The sequence below is a fragment of the Hemitrygon akajei genome, chromosome 1 (genome assembly GCF_048418815.1).
Source record: "Hemitrygon akajei chromosome 1, sHemAka1.3, whole genome shotgun sequence".
In the NCBI taxonomy this organism is placed as follows: Eukaryota; Metazoa; Chordata; class Chondrichthyes; order Myliobatiformes; family Dasyatidae; genus Hemitrygon; species Hemitrygon akajei.
In genome coordinates, this window is record NC_133124.1 from 220,199,895 (window position 1) to 220,219,102 (window position 19,208).

The following is a 19,208-nucleotide window of genomic DNA, read 5'->3' on the forward strand; positions in this document are numbered from 1 at the left end:
AGTGAGTGAGTGAGTGTGAGTGAGTGAGTGTGAGTGAGTGTGAGTGAGTGAGTGTGTGTGAGTGAGTGAGTGTGAGTGAGTGTATGTGAGTGTGAGTGAGTGAGTGAGTGAGTGTGAGTGAGTGTGTGTGAGTGAGTGTGAGTGAGTGAGTGTGAGTGAGTGTATGTGAGTGTGTGTGAGTGAGTGTGAGTGAGTGAGTGTGAGTGAGTGTGAGTGAGTGAGTGTGAGTGAGTGAGTGAGTGAGTGTATGTGAGTGTGAGTGAGTGAGTGAGTGAGTGTGTGTGAGTGAGTGTGAGTGAGTGAGTGTGAGTGAGTGTATGTGAGTGTGTGTGAGTGAGTGAGTGTGAGTGAGTGTGAGTGAGTGAGTGTGAGTGAGTGTGAGTGTATGTGAGTGTGAGTGAGTGAGTGAGTGAGTGAGTGTGAGTGAGTGTGTGTGAGTGAGTGTGAGTGAGCGAGTGTGAGTGAGTGTATGTGAGTGTGTGAGTGAGTGTGAGTGTGAGTGAGTGAGTGTGAGTGAGTGTGTGTGAGTGTGTGTGTGTGTGATTGTGAGTGTGTGTGTGAGTGAGTGTGTGTGAGTGTGTGTCCGCGGTACATCTGCTCCTGTGCTGGATGAGACATTGCTCTGCTTTCCCCAGTAGATCCATTGAAGGCACTTGGGTAGTCCTGAGGACACTGGAGGTAGTCGACCTGGGATTTAATTGTTTCTTTCTCTTCTACTTTGGCCTACGTGTAAGTTCTTTCTGCTTTGGGAAGTAGTAGAGAAACAGGCTGATTACCTTCCCCACGGTGTGAGACATACCCAAATCCCAACAAGAATCAGCTTTATTGTCTCTGGGATATGTTGTGAATGTGATGTTCTGCACTGGCAGAGCAGTGTAATACAGACAACGTACAAACAGCAATATCTAAAACAAACACAAGTACAAAATGGTGAGGCGGTGTTGGTTCATTGTCTGTTCAGAAATCTGATGGTGGAGGGGAAGAAGCTGTTGCTAAAACATCGAGTGTGTGTCTTTGGGCTCCTGTACCTCCTCCATAACATAAGAACATAAGAGATAGGAGCAGGAGTAGGCCAATCGGCCCCTCAAGCCTGCTCCGCCATTCAACAAGATCATGGCTGATCCAATCTTAACTCTAGTTTTCACCGAATCCCATAAGGCAACAGTGCCAACCAACAGGGCACATGCCGCCCATTTTATTTTATTATTCATCCCGCCCAAACCCATGTGATCACCCGGGGGAAAAAAACTGCCATCCATGATGGCAGTAATGAGAATTTCCTTTGTGGAGGGTGTCGGGAATGATGGATGTCGAATTCTTGAGACACTGCTTTTTGAAGATTTTCTCAGTGTTGGGGAGGCTAGGGGGTGAGTCTGCAACTTTCTGCAGAATTTTCCAATTCTGTGCAGTAGCCCACTCCCCCCCACCATACCTGACGAGAGTGCAGCCGGTTAAACTGCTCTCCACGCTGCGTCGTACAAATTTGCGAGAGTCTGAATCTCCTCAAACCCCTAATGAAGCATAGCTTCCGCGGAATTGCATGGATTTGCTGTGTCTCGGAATAATCTTCAGAGATGTTGGCTTGAAGCTGTTCAGCCTTTCCCCTACTGACCCCTCGCGAGGACTGGGGGGAATTCCAGATAACCCAAAGCAGCCTCATGTTTGGGTTTAGATTCCTCGTCCAGCCTCTCTGACAACACACTATTCCCCAGTCCCACTCGTCAGAGAATTTCCCACCCACAGGTCTGTGGTACCCACTCCCTCCTCAGCAACCTGTGCGACCTAACCTGGACTGTCTGAGACACCCATCAGAACACACCCCCCCCCACCACACACTCCTGCAGGGCAGAGCAAGGACTATGAGGGTGGGGTGGGGGTTAACGAGGATTGGGTAAGGGGTGGTGTGGAGGGTGTGCTGAGTGCATCGGGGTAGGACAAGGCAGGGTGATGAGGGGGAGTGAGGGAGGTTGGGGGTGATGGAGGGTGGGTATCAGTCCCAGGTGAGCCTGCAGTGGGCACACCCTGGGGCCCTGAGTCACCCTCACCCCTCTTGTTGCCGACAGTTCATCGCCGCCGACGACAAGCTCGTTTTCTGGATAGAGCTGAACTCTATTGTGGATATTTTCACCATCCCCCCCGTCGTTATCTCTCTCTACTTCAAGCGTGACTGTATCGGTAAGTGGCACTGACTCCTCTCTGCAACGGGGGGGATTCCCGAGGCCGAGGGTGATTCTATCGGTAAGTGGCACTGACTCCTCTCTGCAACGGGGGGATTCCTGAGGCTGAGGGTGATTCTATCGGTAAGTGGCACTGACTCCTCTCTGCAACGGGGGATTCCCGAGGCCGAGGGTGATTCTATCGGTAAGCGATATTACTCCTCTCTGCAACGGGGGGATTCCTGAGGCCGAGGGTGATTCTATCGGTAAGTGGCACTGACTCCTCTCTGCAACGAGGGGATTCCTGAGTCCGAGGGTGATTCTATCGGTAAGTGGCACTGACTCCTCTCTGCAACGGGGGGATTCCTGAGGCCGAGGGTGATTCTATCGGTAAGTGATATTACTCCTCTCTGCAACGGGGGGATTCCCGAGGCCGAGGGTGATTCTATCGGTAAGTGGCTCTGACTCCTCTCTGCAACGGGGGGATTCCTGAGGCCGAGGGTGATTCTATCGGTAAGTGATATTACTCCTCTCTGCAACGGGGGGATTCCCGAGGCCGAGGGTGATTCTATCGGTAAGTGGCTCTGACTCCTCTCTGCAACGGGGGGGATTCCTGAGGCCGAGGGTGATTCTATCGGTAAGTGGCACTGACTCCTCTCTGCAACGGGGGGATTCCTGAGGCCGAGGGTGACTCTATCGGTAAGTGGCACTGACTCCTCTCTGCAATGGGGGGATTCCCGAGGCCGAGGGTGATTCTATCGGTAAGTGGCACTGACTCCTCTCTGCAACGGGGGGATTCCTGAGGCCGAGGGTAATTCTATCGGTAAGCGATATTACTCCTCTCTGCAACGGGGGGATTCCTGAGGCCGAGGGTGATTCTATCGGTAAGTGACACTGACTCCTCTCTGCAATGGGGGGATTCCCGAGGCCGAGGGTGATTCTATCGGTAAGTGGCACTGACTCCTCTCTGCAATGGGGGGATTCCCGAGGCCGAGGGTAATACTATCGGTAAGCGATATTACTCCTCTCTGCAACGGGGGGATTCCTGAGGCCGAGGGTGATTCTATCGGTAAGTGGCACTGACTCCTCTCTGCAACGAGGGGATTCCTGAGGCCGAGGGTGATTCTATCGGTAAGTGGCACTGACTCCTCTCTGCAACGAGGGGATTCCCGAGGCCGAGGGTGATTCTATCGGTAAGCGATATTACTCCTCTCTGCAACGGAGGGATTCCCGAGGCCGAGGGTGATTCTATCGGTAAGCGATATTACTCCTCTCTGCAACGGGGGGATTCCTGAGGCCGAGGGTGATTCTATCGGTAAGTGGCACTGACTCCTCTCTGCAACGGGGGGATTCCTGAGGCCGAGGGTGATTCTATCGGTAAGCGATATGACTCCTCTCTGCAACGGGGGGATTCCTGAGGCCGAGGGTGATTCTATCGGTAAGTGGCACTGACTCCTCTCTGCAACGAGGGATTCCTGAGGCCGAGCGTGATTCTATCGGTAAGCGATATTACTCCTCTCTGCAACGGGGGGATTCCTGAGGCCGAGGGTGATTCTATCGGTAAGCGATATTACTCCTCTCTGCAACGGGGGGATTCCTGATGCCGAGGGTGATTCTATCGGTAAGTGGCACTGACTCCTCTCTGCAACGGGGGGGATTCCTGAGGCCGAGGGTGATTCTATCGGTAAGCGATATTACTCCTCTCTGCAACGGGGGGATTCCTGAGGCCGAGGGTGATTCTATCGGTAAGTGGCACTGACTCCTCTCTGCAACGGGGGGATTCCTGAGGCCGAGGGTGATTCTATCGGTAAGTGGCACTGACTCCTCTCTGCAACGGGGGGATTCCTGAGGCCGAGGGTGATTCTATCGGTAAGTGGCACTGACTCCTCTCTGCAACGGGGGGATTCCCGAGGCCGAGGGTGATTCTATCGGTAAGTGGCACTGACTCCTCTCTGCAACGGGGGGATTCCTGAGGCCGAGGGTAATTCTATCGGTAAGTGGCACTGACTCCTCTCGGCAACGGGGGATTCCCGAGGCCGAGGGTGATTCTATCGGTAAGTGGCACTGACTCCTCTCGGCAACGGGGGATTCCCGAGGCCGAGGGTGATTCTATCGGTAAGTGGCACTGACTCCTCTCGGCAACGGGGGATTTCCGAGGCCGAGGGTGATTCTATCGGTAAGTGGCACTGACTCCTCTCTGCAACGGGGGGATTCCTGAGGCCGAGGGTGATTCTATCGGTAAGTGGCACTGACTCCTCTCTGCAACGGGGGGATTCCTGAGGCCGAGGGTGATTCTATCGGTAAGCGATATTACTCCTCTCTGCAACGGGGGGATTCCTGAGGCCGAGGGTGATTCTATCGGTAAGTGGCACTGACTCCTCTCTGCAACGGGGGGATTCCCGAGGCCGAGGGTGATTCTATCGGTAAGTGGCACTGACTCCTCTCTGCAACGGGGGGATTCCTGAGGCCGAGGGTGATTCTATCGGTAAGTGGCACTAACTCCTCTCGGCAACGGGGGGATTCCTGAGGCCGAGGGTGATTCTATCGGTAAGTGGCACTGACTCCTCTCTGCAACGGGGGGATTCCCGAGGCCGAGGGTGATTCTATCGGTAAGCGATATTACTCCTCTCTGCAACGGGGGGATTCCTGAGGCCGAGGGTGATTCTATCGGTAAGTGGCACTGACTCCTCTCTGCAACGGGGGGATTCGTGAGGCCGAGGGTGATTCTATCGGTAAGCGATATTACTCCTCTCTGCAACGGGGGGATTCCCGAGGCCAAGGGTGATTCTATCGGTAAGTGGCACTGACTCCTCTCTGCAATGGGGGGATTCCTGAGGCCGAGGGTGATTCTATCGGTAAGCGATATGACTCCTCTCTGCAACGGGGGGATTCCTGAGGCCGAGGGTGATTCTATCGGTAAGTGGCACTGACTCCTCTCTGCAACGGGGGGATTCCTGAGGCCGAGGGTGATTCTATCGGTAAGTGGCACTGACTCCTCTCTGCAACGAGGGATTCCTGAGGCTGAGGGTGATTCTATCGGTAAGTGGCACTGACTCCTCTCTGCAACGGGGGGGATTCCTGAGGCCGAGGGTGATTCTATCGGTAAGTGGCACTGACTCCTCTCTGCAACGGGGGGATTCCTGAGGACGAGGGTGATTCTATCGGTAAGTGGCACTGACTCCTCTCTGCAACGGGGGGATTCCTGAGGCCGAGGCTGATTCTATCGGTAAGCGATATTACTCCTCTCTGCAACGGGGGGATTCCTGAGGCCGAGGGTGATTCTATCGGTAAGCGATATTACTCCTCTCTGCAACGGGGGGATTCCTGAGGCCGAGGGTGATTCTATCGGTAAGCGATATTACTCCTCTCTGCAACGGGGGGATTCCTGAGGCCGAGGGTGATTCTATCGGTAAGCGATATTACTCCTCTCTGCAACGGGGGGATTCCTGAGGCCGAGGGTGATTCTATCGGTAAGCGATATTACTCCTCTCTGCAACGGGAGGATTCCCGAGGCCGAGGGTGATTCTATCGGTAAGCGATATTACTCCTCTCTGCAACGGGGGGATTCCCGAGGCCGAGGGTGATTCTATCGGTAAGCGATATTACTCCTCTCTGCAACGGTGGGATTCCTGAGGCCGAGGGTGATTCTATCGGTAAGCGATATTACTCCTCTCTGCAACGGGGGGATTCCCGAGGCCGAGGGTGATTCTATCGGTAAGCGATATTACTCCTCTCTGCAACGGGGGGATTCCTGAGGCCGAGGGTGATTCTATCGGTAAGCGATATTACTCCTCTCTGCAACGGGGGGATTCCTGAGGCCGAGGCTGATTCTATCGGTAAGTGGCACTGACTCCTCTCTGCAACGGGGGGATTCCTGAGGCCGAGGGTGATTCTATCGGTAAGCGATATTACTCCTCTCTGCAACGGGGGATTCCTGAGTCCGAGGGTGATTCTATCGGTAAGTGGCACTGACTCCTCTCTGCAACGGGGGGATTCCTGAGGCCGAGGGTGATTCTATCGGTAAGCGATATTACTCCTCTCTGCAACGGGGGGATTCCCGAGGCCGAGGGTGATTCTATCGGTATGCGATATTACTCCTCTCTGCAACGGGGGGATTCCTGAGGCCGAGGGTGATTCTATCGGTAAGCGATATTACTCCTCTCTGCAACGGGGGGATTCCTGAGGCCGAGGGTGATTCTATCGGTAAGTGGCACTGACTCCTCTCTGCAACGGGGGGATTCCTGAGGCCGAGGGTGATTCTATCGGTAAGTGGCACTGACTCCTCTCTGCAACGGGGGGATTCCCGAGGCCGAGGGTGATTCTATCGGTAAGTGGCACTGACTCCTCTCTGCAACGGCGGGATTCCTGAGGCCGAGGGTGATTCTATCGGTAAGCGATATTACTCCTCTCTGCAACGGGGGGATTCCTGAGGCCGAGGGTGATTCTATCGGTAAGTGGCTCTGACTCCTCTCTGCAACGGGGGGATTCCTGAGGCCGAGGGTGATTCTATCGGTAAGCGATATTACTCCTCTCTGCAACGGGGGGATTCCTGAGGCCGAGGGTGATTCTATCGGTAAGCGATATTACTCCTCTCTGCAACGGGGGGATTCCTGAGGCCGAGGGTGATTCTATCGGTAAGTGGCACTGACTCCTCTCTGCAACGGGGGGATTCCTGAGGCCGAGGGTGATTCTATCGGTAAGCGATATTACTCCTCTCTGCAACGGGGGGGATTCCTGAGGCCGAGGGTGATTCTATCGGTAAGTGGCACTGACTCCTCTCTGCAACGGGGGGATTCCTGAGGCCGAGGGTGATTCTATCGGTAAGTGGCACTGACTCCTCTCTGCAACGGAGGGATTCCCGAGGCCGAGGGTGATTCTATCGGTAAGCGATATTACTCCTCTCTGCAACGGGGGGATTCCTGAGGCCGAGGGTGATTCTATCGGTAAGTGACACTGACTCCTCTCTGCAACGGGGGGGATTCCTGAGGCCGAGGGTGATTCTATCGGTAAGTGGCACTGACTCCTCTCTGCAACGAGGGATTCCTGAGGCCGAGGGTGATTCTATCGGTAAGTGGCACTGACTCCTTTCTGCAACGAGGGATTCCTGAGGCCGAGGGTGATTCTATCGGTAAGCGATATTACTCCTCTCTGCAACGGGGGGATTCCCGAGGCCAAGGGTGATTCTATCGGTAAGTGACACTGACTCCTCTCTGCAACGGGGGGATTCCTGAGGCCGAGGGTGATTCTATCGGTAAGCGATATTACTCCTCTCTGCAACGGGGGGATTCCCGAGGCCAAGGGTGATTCTATCGGTAAGTGGCACTGACTCCTCTCTGCAACGGGGGGATTCCTGAGGCCGAGGGTGATTCTATCGGTAAGTGGCACTGACTCCTCTCTGCAACGGGGGGATTCCTGAGGCCGAGGGTGATTCTATCGGTAAGCGATATTACTCCTCTCTGCAACGGGGGGATTCCCGAGGCCAAGGGTGATTCTATCGGTAAGTGGCACTGACTCCTCTCTGCAACGGGGGGATTCCTGAGGCCGAGGGTGATTCTATCGGTAAGTGGCACTGACTCCTCTCTGCAACGGGGGGATTCCTGAGGCCGAGGGTGATTCTATCGGTAAGCGATATTACTCCTCTCTGCAACGGGGGGATTCCCGAGGCCGAGGGTGATTCTATCGGTAAGTGGCACTGACTCCTCTCTGCAACGAGGGGATTCCTGAGTCCGAGCGTAATTCTATCGGTAAGTGGCACTGACTCCTCTCTGCAACGGGGGGATTCCCGAGGCCGAGGGTAATTCTATCGGTAAGTGGCACTGACTCCTCTCTGCAACGGGGGGATTCCCGAGGCCGAGGGTGATTGTCAGCCTATCAGTGAGTGATGCTGACAGAACTGGCTCTTGCCTCCACTCCTGTCAGCCTGACCTTTTCAACCTGATCCAGCACTTAGATTATCCAAACATAGGGTCATTCCTCACTCTTAGGCCTCTCTGGGCCCTGGACCCCGCCGTTATGATTTGGCCCATATCCGACCTTTCCAATTCAGCCTGGCATCAATCTTCCCTCACTCTCACCTCCGCCTGTGTCCGCCATGCCTCGCCTTCGGCTCCTCCTCCTCCCGCCACTGCACTCCTCTCCAGTCAGCGGCGATCGTTATTAGCAGAGCGTTATTAGCAGCTCCTTCTCCTCCTCCCACCTCCGCCGGCCATTCCTCTCCGGTCAGCGGCGATTGCTATTAGCAGAGCGTTATTAGCCGCTCCTTCTCCTCCTCCCGCCTCCGCTCGGCCTGTCCCGCCACTGTACTCCGCTCGGCCACTCCTCTCCGGTCAGCGGCCATCGTTATTAGCAGAGCGTTATTGGTGAGGTGTTCAGCAGCTTTCTTCCCGACAGGTCTGAGGTTCCTGAGGACGCTCCGTCTAATTCAGTTACCTGAAATCCTGCAATACCTACGGATCCTCAAGAAGCAGTAAGTTGTGTGTCAGCTCACGGGCTGCGTAGTGACGGGGGGAGGCTGTAGAGTGCCGGGAGAATGCACATTGTGTGAGGTCTTTGCTCTCTCATAATCAGAGTCAGCATTACTACCTCCCTCATACTGTACATTGTGTATTGCAGCAGAAAAATTGCTCTAAGTTACACAAATAGTGAAAAAGAAAGATATAACAAGGTAGTGTTGGTCCTGCCGAAGGGTTTCAGCCTGAAATGTCAACTGTACTTTTTTCCAGAGATGCTGCCTGGCCTGCTGAGTTCCTCCAGCATTTTGTGTGTGTTGCTCGGATTTCCAGCATCTGCAGATTCTCTTGTCAGTGTCCATGGTTTCATGGATCATTCAGAAATCTGCTGGCACAGGGGATGAATCTGTTCCGAGAACATTGAGTGAGGGTCTTCAGGCTCCTGTACACCCTCCTAGATGGTAGCAGTGAGGGTCCGTGGTGAGGCCACCTTCTTGGGGCATTGCCTTTTGAAGAGGTCCTTGTCCTTGATGGTGGGGAGTCTGTGCTGGAGCTGGCTGAGTTCACAACCCTCTGCAGCCTCTTGTGCATTGGAGCCTCCCCACCAGGTAGTCAGAATGGTCTCTGACATTCCAAATCTCCCTCAAACCCCCCAGTACCAGCCAATCTCAGTACTATTCTGGCACGACCTGCCTGTATAATCAAAGATCAACTTTATGAGATTCATTTGTCACTTGTACATTGAAACAACAGTGAAACGTGTTATTTGTGTCACCGAGGATGTTCTGGGGGCAGCCCGCAAGTGTTATCTTGCTTCCAGCACCAACACAGCATTCCCGCAGTTTACCGACCCTAACCTGCTCGTGTGCCAGAAATGGAGAACCCAGAGGAACCCCACGTGGTCACGGGGTGAACGTACAAACCTCTTGCAGACAGCGGCAGGAATGGAGCCCGGGTTGGTGGTTCTGTAAAGTGTTACGGTGGCTACGCTGTCGTGCCGCCATGGTGCTGGGCCCTCCAGAGGCAAGCTGCTGCACTTTCTCCTGAATCGTTCACTGCCGACAATTGGAATCTAGTTACTTCCGCAGAACTGGCTAAAACGGGAGGAACACAGTGGCACGGCAGGTAGTGCTGCTGCCACCCGGTTTGAACCGGACCCCTGGTGTTGTCTGTGCGGAGTTTGTACGCTCACTCTGTGCCCGCGGGAGTTTCCCCCACATCCCAGTGATGTGCACATCGGGAGGGGCGGTTAATTCCCTGCTGTGAGTTTCCCCAGTTGTATCGGGCCAGGGGGAGATTTGGTGGGACTGTGGGGAGACAGTATGAATGGACGAGCACAGACGCGGCAGGCCGAAGGGTTAGCTTCTGTGTTGTGCAGCCCTCCGATCCTGTGAGTTCTGTGGGGGGCGACGGCGGACGGTGTCGCCGTGTTCCCTTGGCTCTGAGATCTCCTCCCACTTGTTCTTCACCCAGTGTTTCTCAATCTGCTTCCCCCCCCACCCCACCCCACCCCCAGCACCAAAATCAAACTCGTGAGTCTGCTGTCGGTGTTTGTGGGAGCCTGGCTGACGGCTGCTGGCTTCATCCACACAGTGAGTACCTGTGTCCATTCTCACCACCCTCTCCCTGGGTGGACTCAGCTGGTGGGGAATTTTAGACACACACACGGTAACAGGCACTTCTGGCCCACACTGCCCAATCAACCCGTACGTCTTATATACCCCTGGGGAGGGGTTAAACTGAGTCGCCAGGGGGAAGGGAAACAGAGTGATGGGGCTGAGGGTATACAGGTAAATGCAGTGTGTAGTGAGACTGTGAGGAAGGACAGGTAAATGACAGGGCAAACTTGCAGCCAGTGGGATGAGTTTCAGTGTAAAAGGGAGCCAAAGTCAAAAAGGGTGATGAATACAGGACTGAAGGGGTTATATTTGAATGCACACAGAATACAGAATAAGGTAGATGATCTTGAGGCGCCGTTAGGGATTGACAGGTATGACGTTGTGGGCATCTCTGAGTCATGTCTGAAAGATGATGATGGTTGGGAGCTGAACATCCAAGGATACACGTTGTATCGAAAGGACAGGCAGGTAGGCAGAGGGGGTGGGGTGGCTTTGTTGGTAAAAAATGAAATCAAATCCTTATAAAGAGGTGAGACGGGATCGGAATATGTCGAATCCTTGTGGGTAGAGTTAAGAAAACGCAAAAGTAAAAAGATCCTGATGGGAGTTACAGAATATATACGAGCCTCCAAATGTAGCCAGGATGTGGAATACAAATTGCAATGGGAGATAGAAAATGCATGTCAGAAGGGCAATGTTACAATAGTTATGAGCGATTTCAATATACAGAGAGATTAGGAAAATCAGGTTGGCGCTGGATGCTTAGAGAAGGAATTTGTAGAATGCCTACCCGATGGCTATTTAGAGCAGCTTGTGGTTGAGCCCATTACGGGAAATCAATTCTGGATTGGGTGTTGTGTAATGACTCAGATTTGATAAGGGAGCTTAAGGTAAAGGAACCCTTAGGAGACAGTGATCATAATATAATTGAATTTACCCTGCAGTTTGAGAGGGAGAAGATAAAGTCAGATGTATCAGTATTACAGTGGAGTAAAGGGAATTACAGATGCATGAGAGAGGAGTTGGGCTGAATTGATCGGAAGGGGACACTAGTAGGGATGATAGCAGAACAGCAATAGCTGGAGTTCTGGGGGCATTTTGGAAGGCACAGGATAGATACAGCCCAAAGATGAAGGGATGGAGAGGCAACAGTGGCTGACAAGAGAAGTCAAAGACAACATTGTGTAAAATCAAAAGAGGGGTCAATAGAGCAAAAACTAATGGGAAGCAAGAGGATTGGGAAGCTTTTAAAAATCAACAGAAAGCAACTAAAAGGCCATAAGGCAGGAAAAGGTAAAAAATGAAGGTAAGATGGCCAATAAAATCAAAGAGGGTACCAAAAGATTTTTCAGATATATGAACGGTGAAAGAGAGGTGAGAGTGGATATCAGACTGCTGGAAAACGATGCTGAAGAGGTAGTAATGCGGGACAACAAAATAGCAGATGAACTGGATAAGTATTTTGCATCAGATTTCACTGTGGAAGACACTAGTATGCTGGAAATTTGAGTGTCAAGGGGCAGAAGTGAGTGTCGTTGCTATTACTAAGGAGAAGATGCTTGCGAAGCTGAAAGGTCTGAAGGTGGATAAGTAACCTGATGGAGTTCTGAAAGAGGTGGCTGAAGAGATTGTGGAGGCATTAGTAATGATCTCTCAATAATCTCTGGATTCTGACATGGTCCGGAGGATTAGGAAATTGCAAATATCACTCGACTCTTCAAGAAGGGAGAGAGGCAGAAGAAAGGAAATTATAGACCAGTTAGTCTGACCTCAGTGTTTGAGAAGATTTTGGACTTGATTATTAAGGACGTGGTGTTGGAGGCTCATGATCAAATAGGCCAGAGTCATCATGGTTTCCTTAGGGGTAGATCTTGCCTGACAAGTCTGTTGGAATTCTTTGAGGAAATAACTTGCAGGATAGACAAAGGAGAGTCCAGTGGATGGTGTTAATTTGGATTTTCAGAAGGCCTTTGTCAAGGAGCCGCACGTGAGGTGGCTAAACAAGATAAGAGCCCGTGGTGATACCAGCATGGATGAAGCATTGCAGGGGGCAAAGAATGGGCAAAAAGCTCAGTGGCAAGAAGAAAGAGGGGCCAGAAGAGCAGACCATCACAACTGTGAATTGGAGCCCACAATCCACAAACCACCCTGATCAAGCATTGCTCTGGCACCATCCAGGGAGGGAGAGAGAGAGATCATTCAAACACAAGGAAGCAGTGAATGAGAGGGAGAGAGAGGCTGGTAGATAGTGCTAAGCATTCTCACACCTCTGCTCCCCCCTCGTTTCAATCTTCCTCATCACTTTAAATGGTGAGATCGCAGAGAGATGGGAGTCGATCATGGGCTCATGCCCCACCTCCAGGCCACATGCTTGGGTTGCGTCCTCGTGATACCCTCTCGGAGATGGCAAAGCGCCAGATCGCCTGATCCGCTTGAAAACACACTGCCAGGGTGCAGCTAATAGGCTCCAATAGGAGCAGAGCTATTTCTGAAATAAAAAGAGACGTAAAAGAAATGAAGCTAATTACTCCATAACCATCTTGAGGATGTCTTCCTTGGTAGTTTTGTTTGCTGGCACCATCTTCTTCACAGCGTTATTAACAGGATACTGGCCCTTTGGCCCATTCAATCCATTCTGACCATAGGTGCCCAATTTCCTGTATTCAACTCATATTCTTTTACGCCCTTCCTCTCCAGGTGCTTTTTAAATGATTTTAACCCACCTGCCTCACCCACTTCCTCACTGCCCTCCATGTGAAAACGTTGCCCCTCAGATCCTTAAACTTCCCGCTCACACCCATGATCCCTTCCCTGGGGAAAGCACTGTGACCATGCACCTTATCTACTCACCTCACAATCTTCTAAGCCTCTATAAGTTCACCATTCACCCTCCCTCACCCCTGGTTCCCAGCAGGACCACTAGTGAACCTGTTCTGTACTTCCAGATTGAGAATTCCGGAGATCCCTGGAGGCAGGAGAACAACAGCCACCAGCTGACCTACTGGCAATGCGTCTACCTACTCCTGGTCACCATGTCGACCGTCGGCTTTGGTGACCTGACTGCCAGGACCACCCTCGGCCAGGTCTTCATGGCCTTCTTCATCATCCTGGGCATGGTAAGCCTACAACTACGCAGCGACCGCCTGGGGAACCCACGGACCCTGCCCGTCTGCCCCGAGGAGGAAGGATCAATGTAGTCCATCATCACCCAGCCTCTCCCCGACACCCCAAAACTCCCAGCAGGAGCCAAGCTGGCAATGTGCTACCATAAAGATAAAAATTGAATATTAACCTTATTTTATCGTGCGTACACGGAAACATACAGTGAAATGTGTCGTTAGTGTCAACGACCAACGCAATCCGAGGGGCTTTGCACAAGTGTCCAGCACCAACAAAGCATGTCCACGATTTGCTGATCCTAACCCAACACCTTTGGACTGTGGGGGGAAGCTGGAGTACCTGGGAGGAAAGCCACATGGTCATGGGGAGAACGTGCAGACTCCTTGCAGACAGCAGCAGGAATTGAACCCATGTCACTGGCATTGTAAAACGTTGTACTAACTGCCATGACACTGCACTGCCCTATAACACTTGGACAATAAACTGATACTTTCTATATAGACCAAAAGACTGTAAGACATAGGGACAGAATTAGGCCATTCAGCCCATCGAGTCTGCTCCACCATTCCATCATGGCTGGTTTGTTATCCTTCTCAACCACATTCTCCGGCCTTCTCCCCATAACCCTTGACTCCCTGGTTACACATAGGCTTTATCTATCATGGCCACCCTCGGTCAGGTCTGAGGTGTAAGGTAAATTTTGATCTGGTTTGTACCCCCTCAGGAAATGCACACACACAAGAAGACCAGTTTGTCAGGCTGACAAATGGAGTGCAAGCCCATTGGCTGGCAGTTGCCTGGTAACGAGAGGCTCAAAAACTTGAGAACCTGCTCCCCAGAGGCAATACCTCCAACAACATCACTGACACCAGCCACAGAGATCCCCTGGTCACAACGGGAAAGGGCAGAGATACCCTGGTCACAGTGGGAAAGGGCAGAGATCCCCTGGTCACAACGGGAAAGGGCAGAGATACCCTGGTCACAGCGGGAAAGGGCAGAGATACCCTGGTCACAGCGGGAAAGGGCAGAGATACCCTGGTCACAACGGGAAAGGGCAGAGATACCCTGGTCACAGCGGGAAAGGGCAGAGATACCCTGGTCACAGCGGGAAAGGGCAGAGATCCCCTGGTCACAACGGGAAAGGGCAGAGATCCCCTGGTCACAGCGGGAAAGGGAGGTGAAGGGGCAGAGATCCCCTGGTCAAGGCAGGAAGGGGAGGTGAAGGGGCAGAGATATCCTGGTCACAGCAGGAAGGGGAGGTGAAGGGGCAGAGATATCCTGGTCAAGGCAGGAAGGGGAGGTGAAGGGGCAGAGATCCCCTGGTCACAGCGGGAAAGGGCAGAGATACCCTGGTCACAGTGGGAAAGGAAGGTGAAGGGGCAGAGATCCCCTGGTCACAGCGGGAAAGGGCAGAGATATCCTGGTCACAGCAGGAAGGGGAGGTGAAGGGGCAGAGATATCCTGATCACAGCAGGAAAGGGAGGTGAAGGGGCAGAGATATCCTGGTCACAGCAGGAAGGGGAGGTGAAGGGGCAGAGATATCCTGGTCACAGCAGGAAGGGGAGGTGAAGGGGCAGAGATCCCCTGGTCACAGCGGGAAGGGGAGGTGAAGGGGCAGAGATATCCTGGTCACAGCGGTAAAGGGAGGTGAAGGGGCAGAGATCCCCTGGTCACAGCGGGAAAGGGAGGTGAAGGGGCAGAGATATCCTGGTCACAGTGGGAAGGGGAGGTGAAGGGGCAGAGATATCCAGATTGAAGCAGGAAGGGGAGGTGAAGGGGCAGAGATATCATGGTCACAGCGGGAAAGGGAGGTGAAGGGGCAGAGATCCCCTGGTCACAGCAGGAAGGGGAGGTGAAGGGGCAGAGATATCCAGGTCACAGCGGGAAAGGGCAGAGATACCCAGGTCACAACGGGAAAGGGCAGAGATACCCTGGTCACAGCGGGAAAGGGCAGAGATACCCTGGTCACAGCGGGAAAGGGAGGTGAAGGGGCAGAGATCCCCTGGTCACAGCGGGAAGGGAGGTGAAGGGGCAGAGATATCCTGGTCACAGTGGGAAGGGGAGGTGAAGGGGCAGAGATATCCAGGTTGAAGCAGGAAGGGGAGGTGAAGGGGCAGAGATATCCTGGTCACAGCGGGAAAGGGAGGTGAAGGGGCAGAGATCCCCTGGTCACAGCAGGAAGGGGAGGTGAAGGGGCAGAGATCCCCTGGTCACAGCGGGAAGGGGAGGTGAAGGGGCAGAGATATCCTGGTCACAGCGGGAAAGGGCAGAGATACCCTGGTCACAACGGGAAAGGGCAGAGATACTCTGGTCACAGCGGGAAAGGGCAGAGATACCCTGGTCACAGCGGGAAAGGGCAGAGATACCCTGGTCACAGCGGGAAAGGGCAGAGATCCCCTGGTCACAGCGGGAAAGGGAGGTGAAGGGGCAGAGATCCCCTGGTCAAGGCAGGAAGGGGAGGTGAAGGGGCAGAGATATCCTGGTCACAGCGGGAAAGGGCAGAGATACCCTGGTCACAACGGGAAAGGGCAGAGATACTCTGGTCACAGCGGGAAAGGGCAGAGATACCCTGGTCACAGCGGGAAAGGGCAGAGATACCCTGGTCACAGCGGGAAAGGGAGGTGAAGGGGCAGAGATCCCCTGGTCAAGGCAGGAAGGGGAGGTGAAGGGGCTGAGATATCCTGGTCACAGCGGGAAAGGGAGGTGAAGGGGCAGAGATATCCTGGTCACAGCAGGAAGGGGAAGTGAAGGGGCAGAGATATCCTGGTCAAGGCAGGAAGGGGAGGTGAAGGGGCAGAGATCCCCTGGTCACAGCGGGAAAGGGCAGAGATATCCTGGTCACAGCAGGAAGGGGAGTTGAAGGGGCAGAGATATCCTGGTCACAGCAGGAAGGGGAAGTGAAGGGGCAGAGATCCCCTGGTCACAGTGGGAAAGGGAGGTGAAGGGGCAGAGATATCCAGGTCGAAGCAGGAAGGGGAGGTGAAGGGGCAGAGATATCCAGGTCGAAGCAGGAAGGGGAGGTGAAGGGGCAGAGATATCCAGGTCGAAGCAGGAAGGGGAGGTGAAGGGGCAGAGATCCCCTGGTCACAGCAGGAAAGGGAGGTGAAGGGGCAGAGATATCCTGGTCACAACGGGAAAGGGAGGTGAAGGGGCAGAGATATCCTGGTCACAGCGGGAAAGGGAGGTGAAGGGGCAGAGATATCCTGGTCACAGCAGGAAGGGGAGTTGAAGGGGCAGAGATATCCTGGTCACAGCAGGAAGGGGAGGTGAAGGGGCAGAGATCCCCTGGTCACAGTGGGAAAGGGAGGTGAAGGGGCAGAGATATCCAGGTCGAAGCAGGAAGGGGAGGTGAAGGGGCAGAGATATCCAGGTCGAAGCAGGAAGGGGAGGTGAAGGGGCAGAGATCCCCTGGTCACAGCGGGTAGGGGAGGTGAAGGGGCAGAGATATCCTGGTCACAGTGGGAAGGGGAGGTGAAGGGGCAGAGATATCCAGGTCGAAGCAGGAAGGGGAGGTGAAGGGGCAGAGATCCCCTGGTCACAGCAGGAAAGGGAGGTGAAGGGGCAGAGATATCCTGGTCACAACGGGAAAGGGAGGTGAAGGGGCAGAGATATCCTGGTCACAGCGGGAAAGGGAGGTGAAGGGGCAGAGATATCCTGGTCACAGCGGGAAAGGGAGGTGAAGGGGCAGAGATATCCTGGTCACAGCAGGAAGGGGAGGTGAAGGGGCAGAGATATCCTGGTCAAGGCAGGACGGGGAGGTGAAGGGGCAGAGATCCCCTGGTCTCAGCGGGAAAGGGCAGAGATATCCTGGTCACAGCAGGAAGGGGAGGTGAAGGGGCAGAGATATCCTGATCACAGCAGGAAAGGGAGGTGAAGGGGCAGAGATATCCTGGTCACAGCATGAAGGGGAGGTGAAGGGGCAGAGATATCCTGGTCACAGCAGGAAGGGGAGGTGAAGGGGCAGAGATATCCTGGTCACAGCGGGAAAGGGCAGAGATACCCTGGTCACAACGGGAAAGGGCAGAGATACTCTGGTCACAGCGGGAAAGGGCAGAGATACCCTGGTCACAGCGGGAAAGGGCAGAGATACCCTGGTCACAACGGAAAAGGGCAGAGATCCCCTGGTCACAGCGGGAAAGGGAGGTGAAGGGGCAGAGATCCCCTGGTCAAGGCAGGAAGGGGAGGTGAAGGGGCTGAGATATCCTGGTCACAGCGGGAAAGGGAGGTGAAGGGGCAGAGATATCCTGGTCACAGCAGGAAGGGGAGGTGAAGGGGCAGAGATATCCTGGTCAAGGCAGGAAGGTGAGGTGAAGGGGCAGAGATCCCCTGGTCACAGCGGGAAAGGGCAGAGATATCCTGGTCACAGCAGGAAGGGGAGGTGAAGGGGCAGAGATATCCTGGTCACAGCAGGAAGGGGAGGTGAAGCGGCAGAGATCCCCTGGTCACAGTGGGAAAGGGAGGTGAAGGGGCAGAGATATCCAGGTCGAAGCAGGAAGGGGAGGTGAAGGGGCAGAGATATCCAGGTCGAAGCAGGAAGGGGAGGTGAAGGGGCAGAGATCCCCTGGTCACAGCGGGTAGGGGAGGTGAAGGGGCAGAGATATCCTGGTCACAGTGGGAAGGGGAGGTGAAGGGGCAAAGATATCCAGGTCGAAGCAGGAAGGGGAGGTGAAGGGGCAGAGATCCCCTGGTCACAGCAGGAAAGGGAGGTGAAGGGGCAGAGATATCCTGGTCACAGCGGGAAAGGGAGGTGAAGGGGCAGAGATATCCTGGTCACAGCGGGAAAGGGAGGTGAAGGGGCAGAGATATCCTGGTCACAGCGGGAAAGGGAGGTGAAGGGGCAGAGATATCCTGGTCACAGCAGGAAGGGGAGGTGAAGGGGCAGAGATATCCAGGTCGAAGCAGGAAGGGGAGGTGAAGGGGCAGAGATATCCAGGTCGAAGCAGGAAGGGGAGGTGAAGGGGCAGAGATCCCCTGGTCACAGCGGGTAGGGGAGGTGAAGGGGCAGAGATATCCTGGTCACAGTGGGAAGGGGAGGTGAAGGGGCAGAGATATCCTGGTCACAGCGGGAAAGGGAGGTGAAGGGGCAGAGATATCCTGGTCACAGAAGGAAGGGGAGGTGAAGGGGCAGAGATATCCTGGTCAAGGCAGGAAGGGGAGGTGAAGGGGCAGAGATCCCCTGGTCACAGAGGGAAAGGGCAGAGATATCCTGGTCACAGCAGGAAGGGGAGGTGAAGGGGCAGAGATATCCTGATCACAGCAGGAAAGGGAGGTGAAGGGGCAGAGATATCCTGGTCACAGCAGGAAGGGGCGGTGAAGGGGCAGAGATATCCTGGTCACAGCAGGAAGGGGAGGTGAAGGGGCAGAGATATCCTGATCACAGCAGGAAAGGGAGGTGAAGGGGCAGAGATATCCTGGTCACAGCGGGAAAGGGCAGAGATACCCTGGTCACAACGGGAAAGGGCAGAGATACTCTGGTCACAGCGGGAAAGGGCAGAGATCCCCTGGTCACAGCGGGAAGGGGAGGTGAAGGGGCAGAGATCCCCTGGTCAAGGCAGGAAGGGGAGGTGAAGGGGCTGAGATATTCTGGTCACAGCGGGAAAGGGAGGTGAAGGGGCAGAGATATCCTGGTCACAGCAGGAAGGGGAGGTGAAGGGGCAGAGATATCCAGGTCAAGGCAGGAAGGGGAGGTGAAGGGGCAGAGATCCCCTGGTCACAGCGGGAAAGGGCAGAGATATCCTGGTCACAGCAGGAAGGGGAGGTGAAGGGGCAGAGATATCCAGGTCGAAGCAGGAAGGGGAGGTGAAGGGGCAGTGATATCCAGGTCACAGCAGGAAGGGGAGGTGAAGGGGCAGAGATATCCTGGT

At 54.2% G+C, this 19,208-nt stretch overlaps 1 protein-coding gene across 1 annotated transcript in view; it reads left to right on the plus strand.

Annotated features, from left to right (window-relative positions):
* The window catches only part of LOC140729554 (calcium-activated potassium channel subunit alpha-1-like), a 533,167-nt gene that overhangs the window by 13,944 nt on the left and 500,015 nt on the right, over nt 1-19,208 (plus strand). Inside the window, exons 4-8 of the mRNA XM_073049474.1 lie at nt 639-729; nt 2,064-2,175; nt 8,547-8,622; nt 10,122-10,197; nt 13,170-13,340. Of these exons, the coding sequence (XP_072905575.1) occupies nt 639-729; nt 2,064-2,175; nt 8,547-8,622; nt 10,122-10,197; nt 13,170-13,340 (526 nt within the window). The remainder of the gene's footprint in view (nt 1-638; nt 730-2,063; nt 2,176-8,546; nt 8,623-10,121; nt 10,198-13,169; nt 13,341-19,208) is intronic.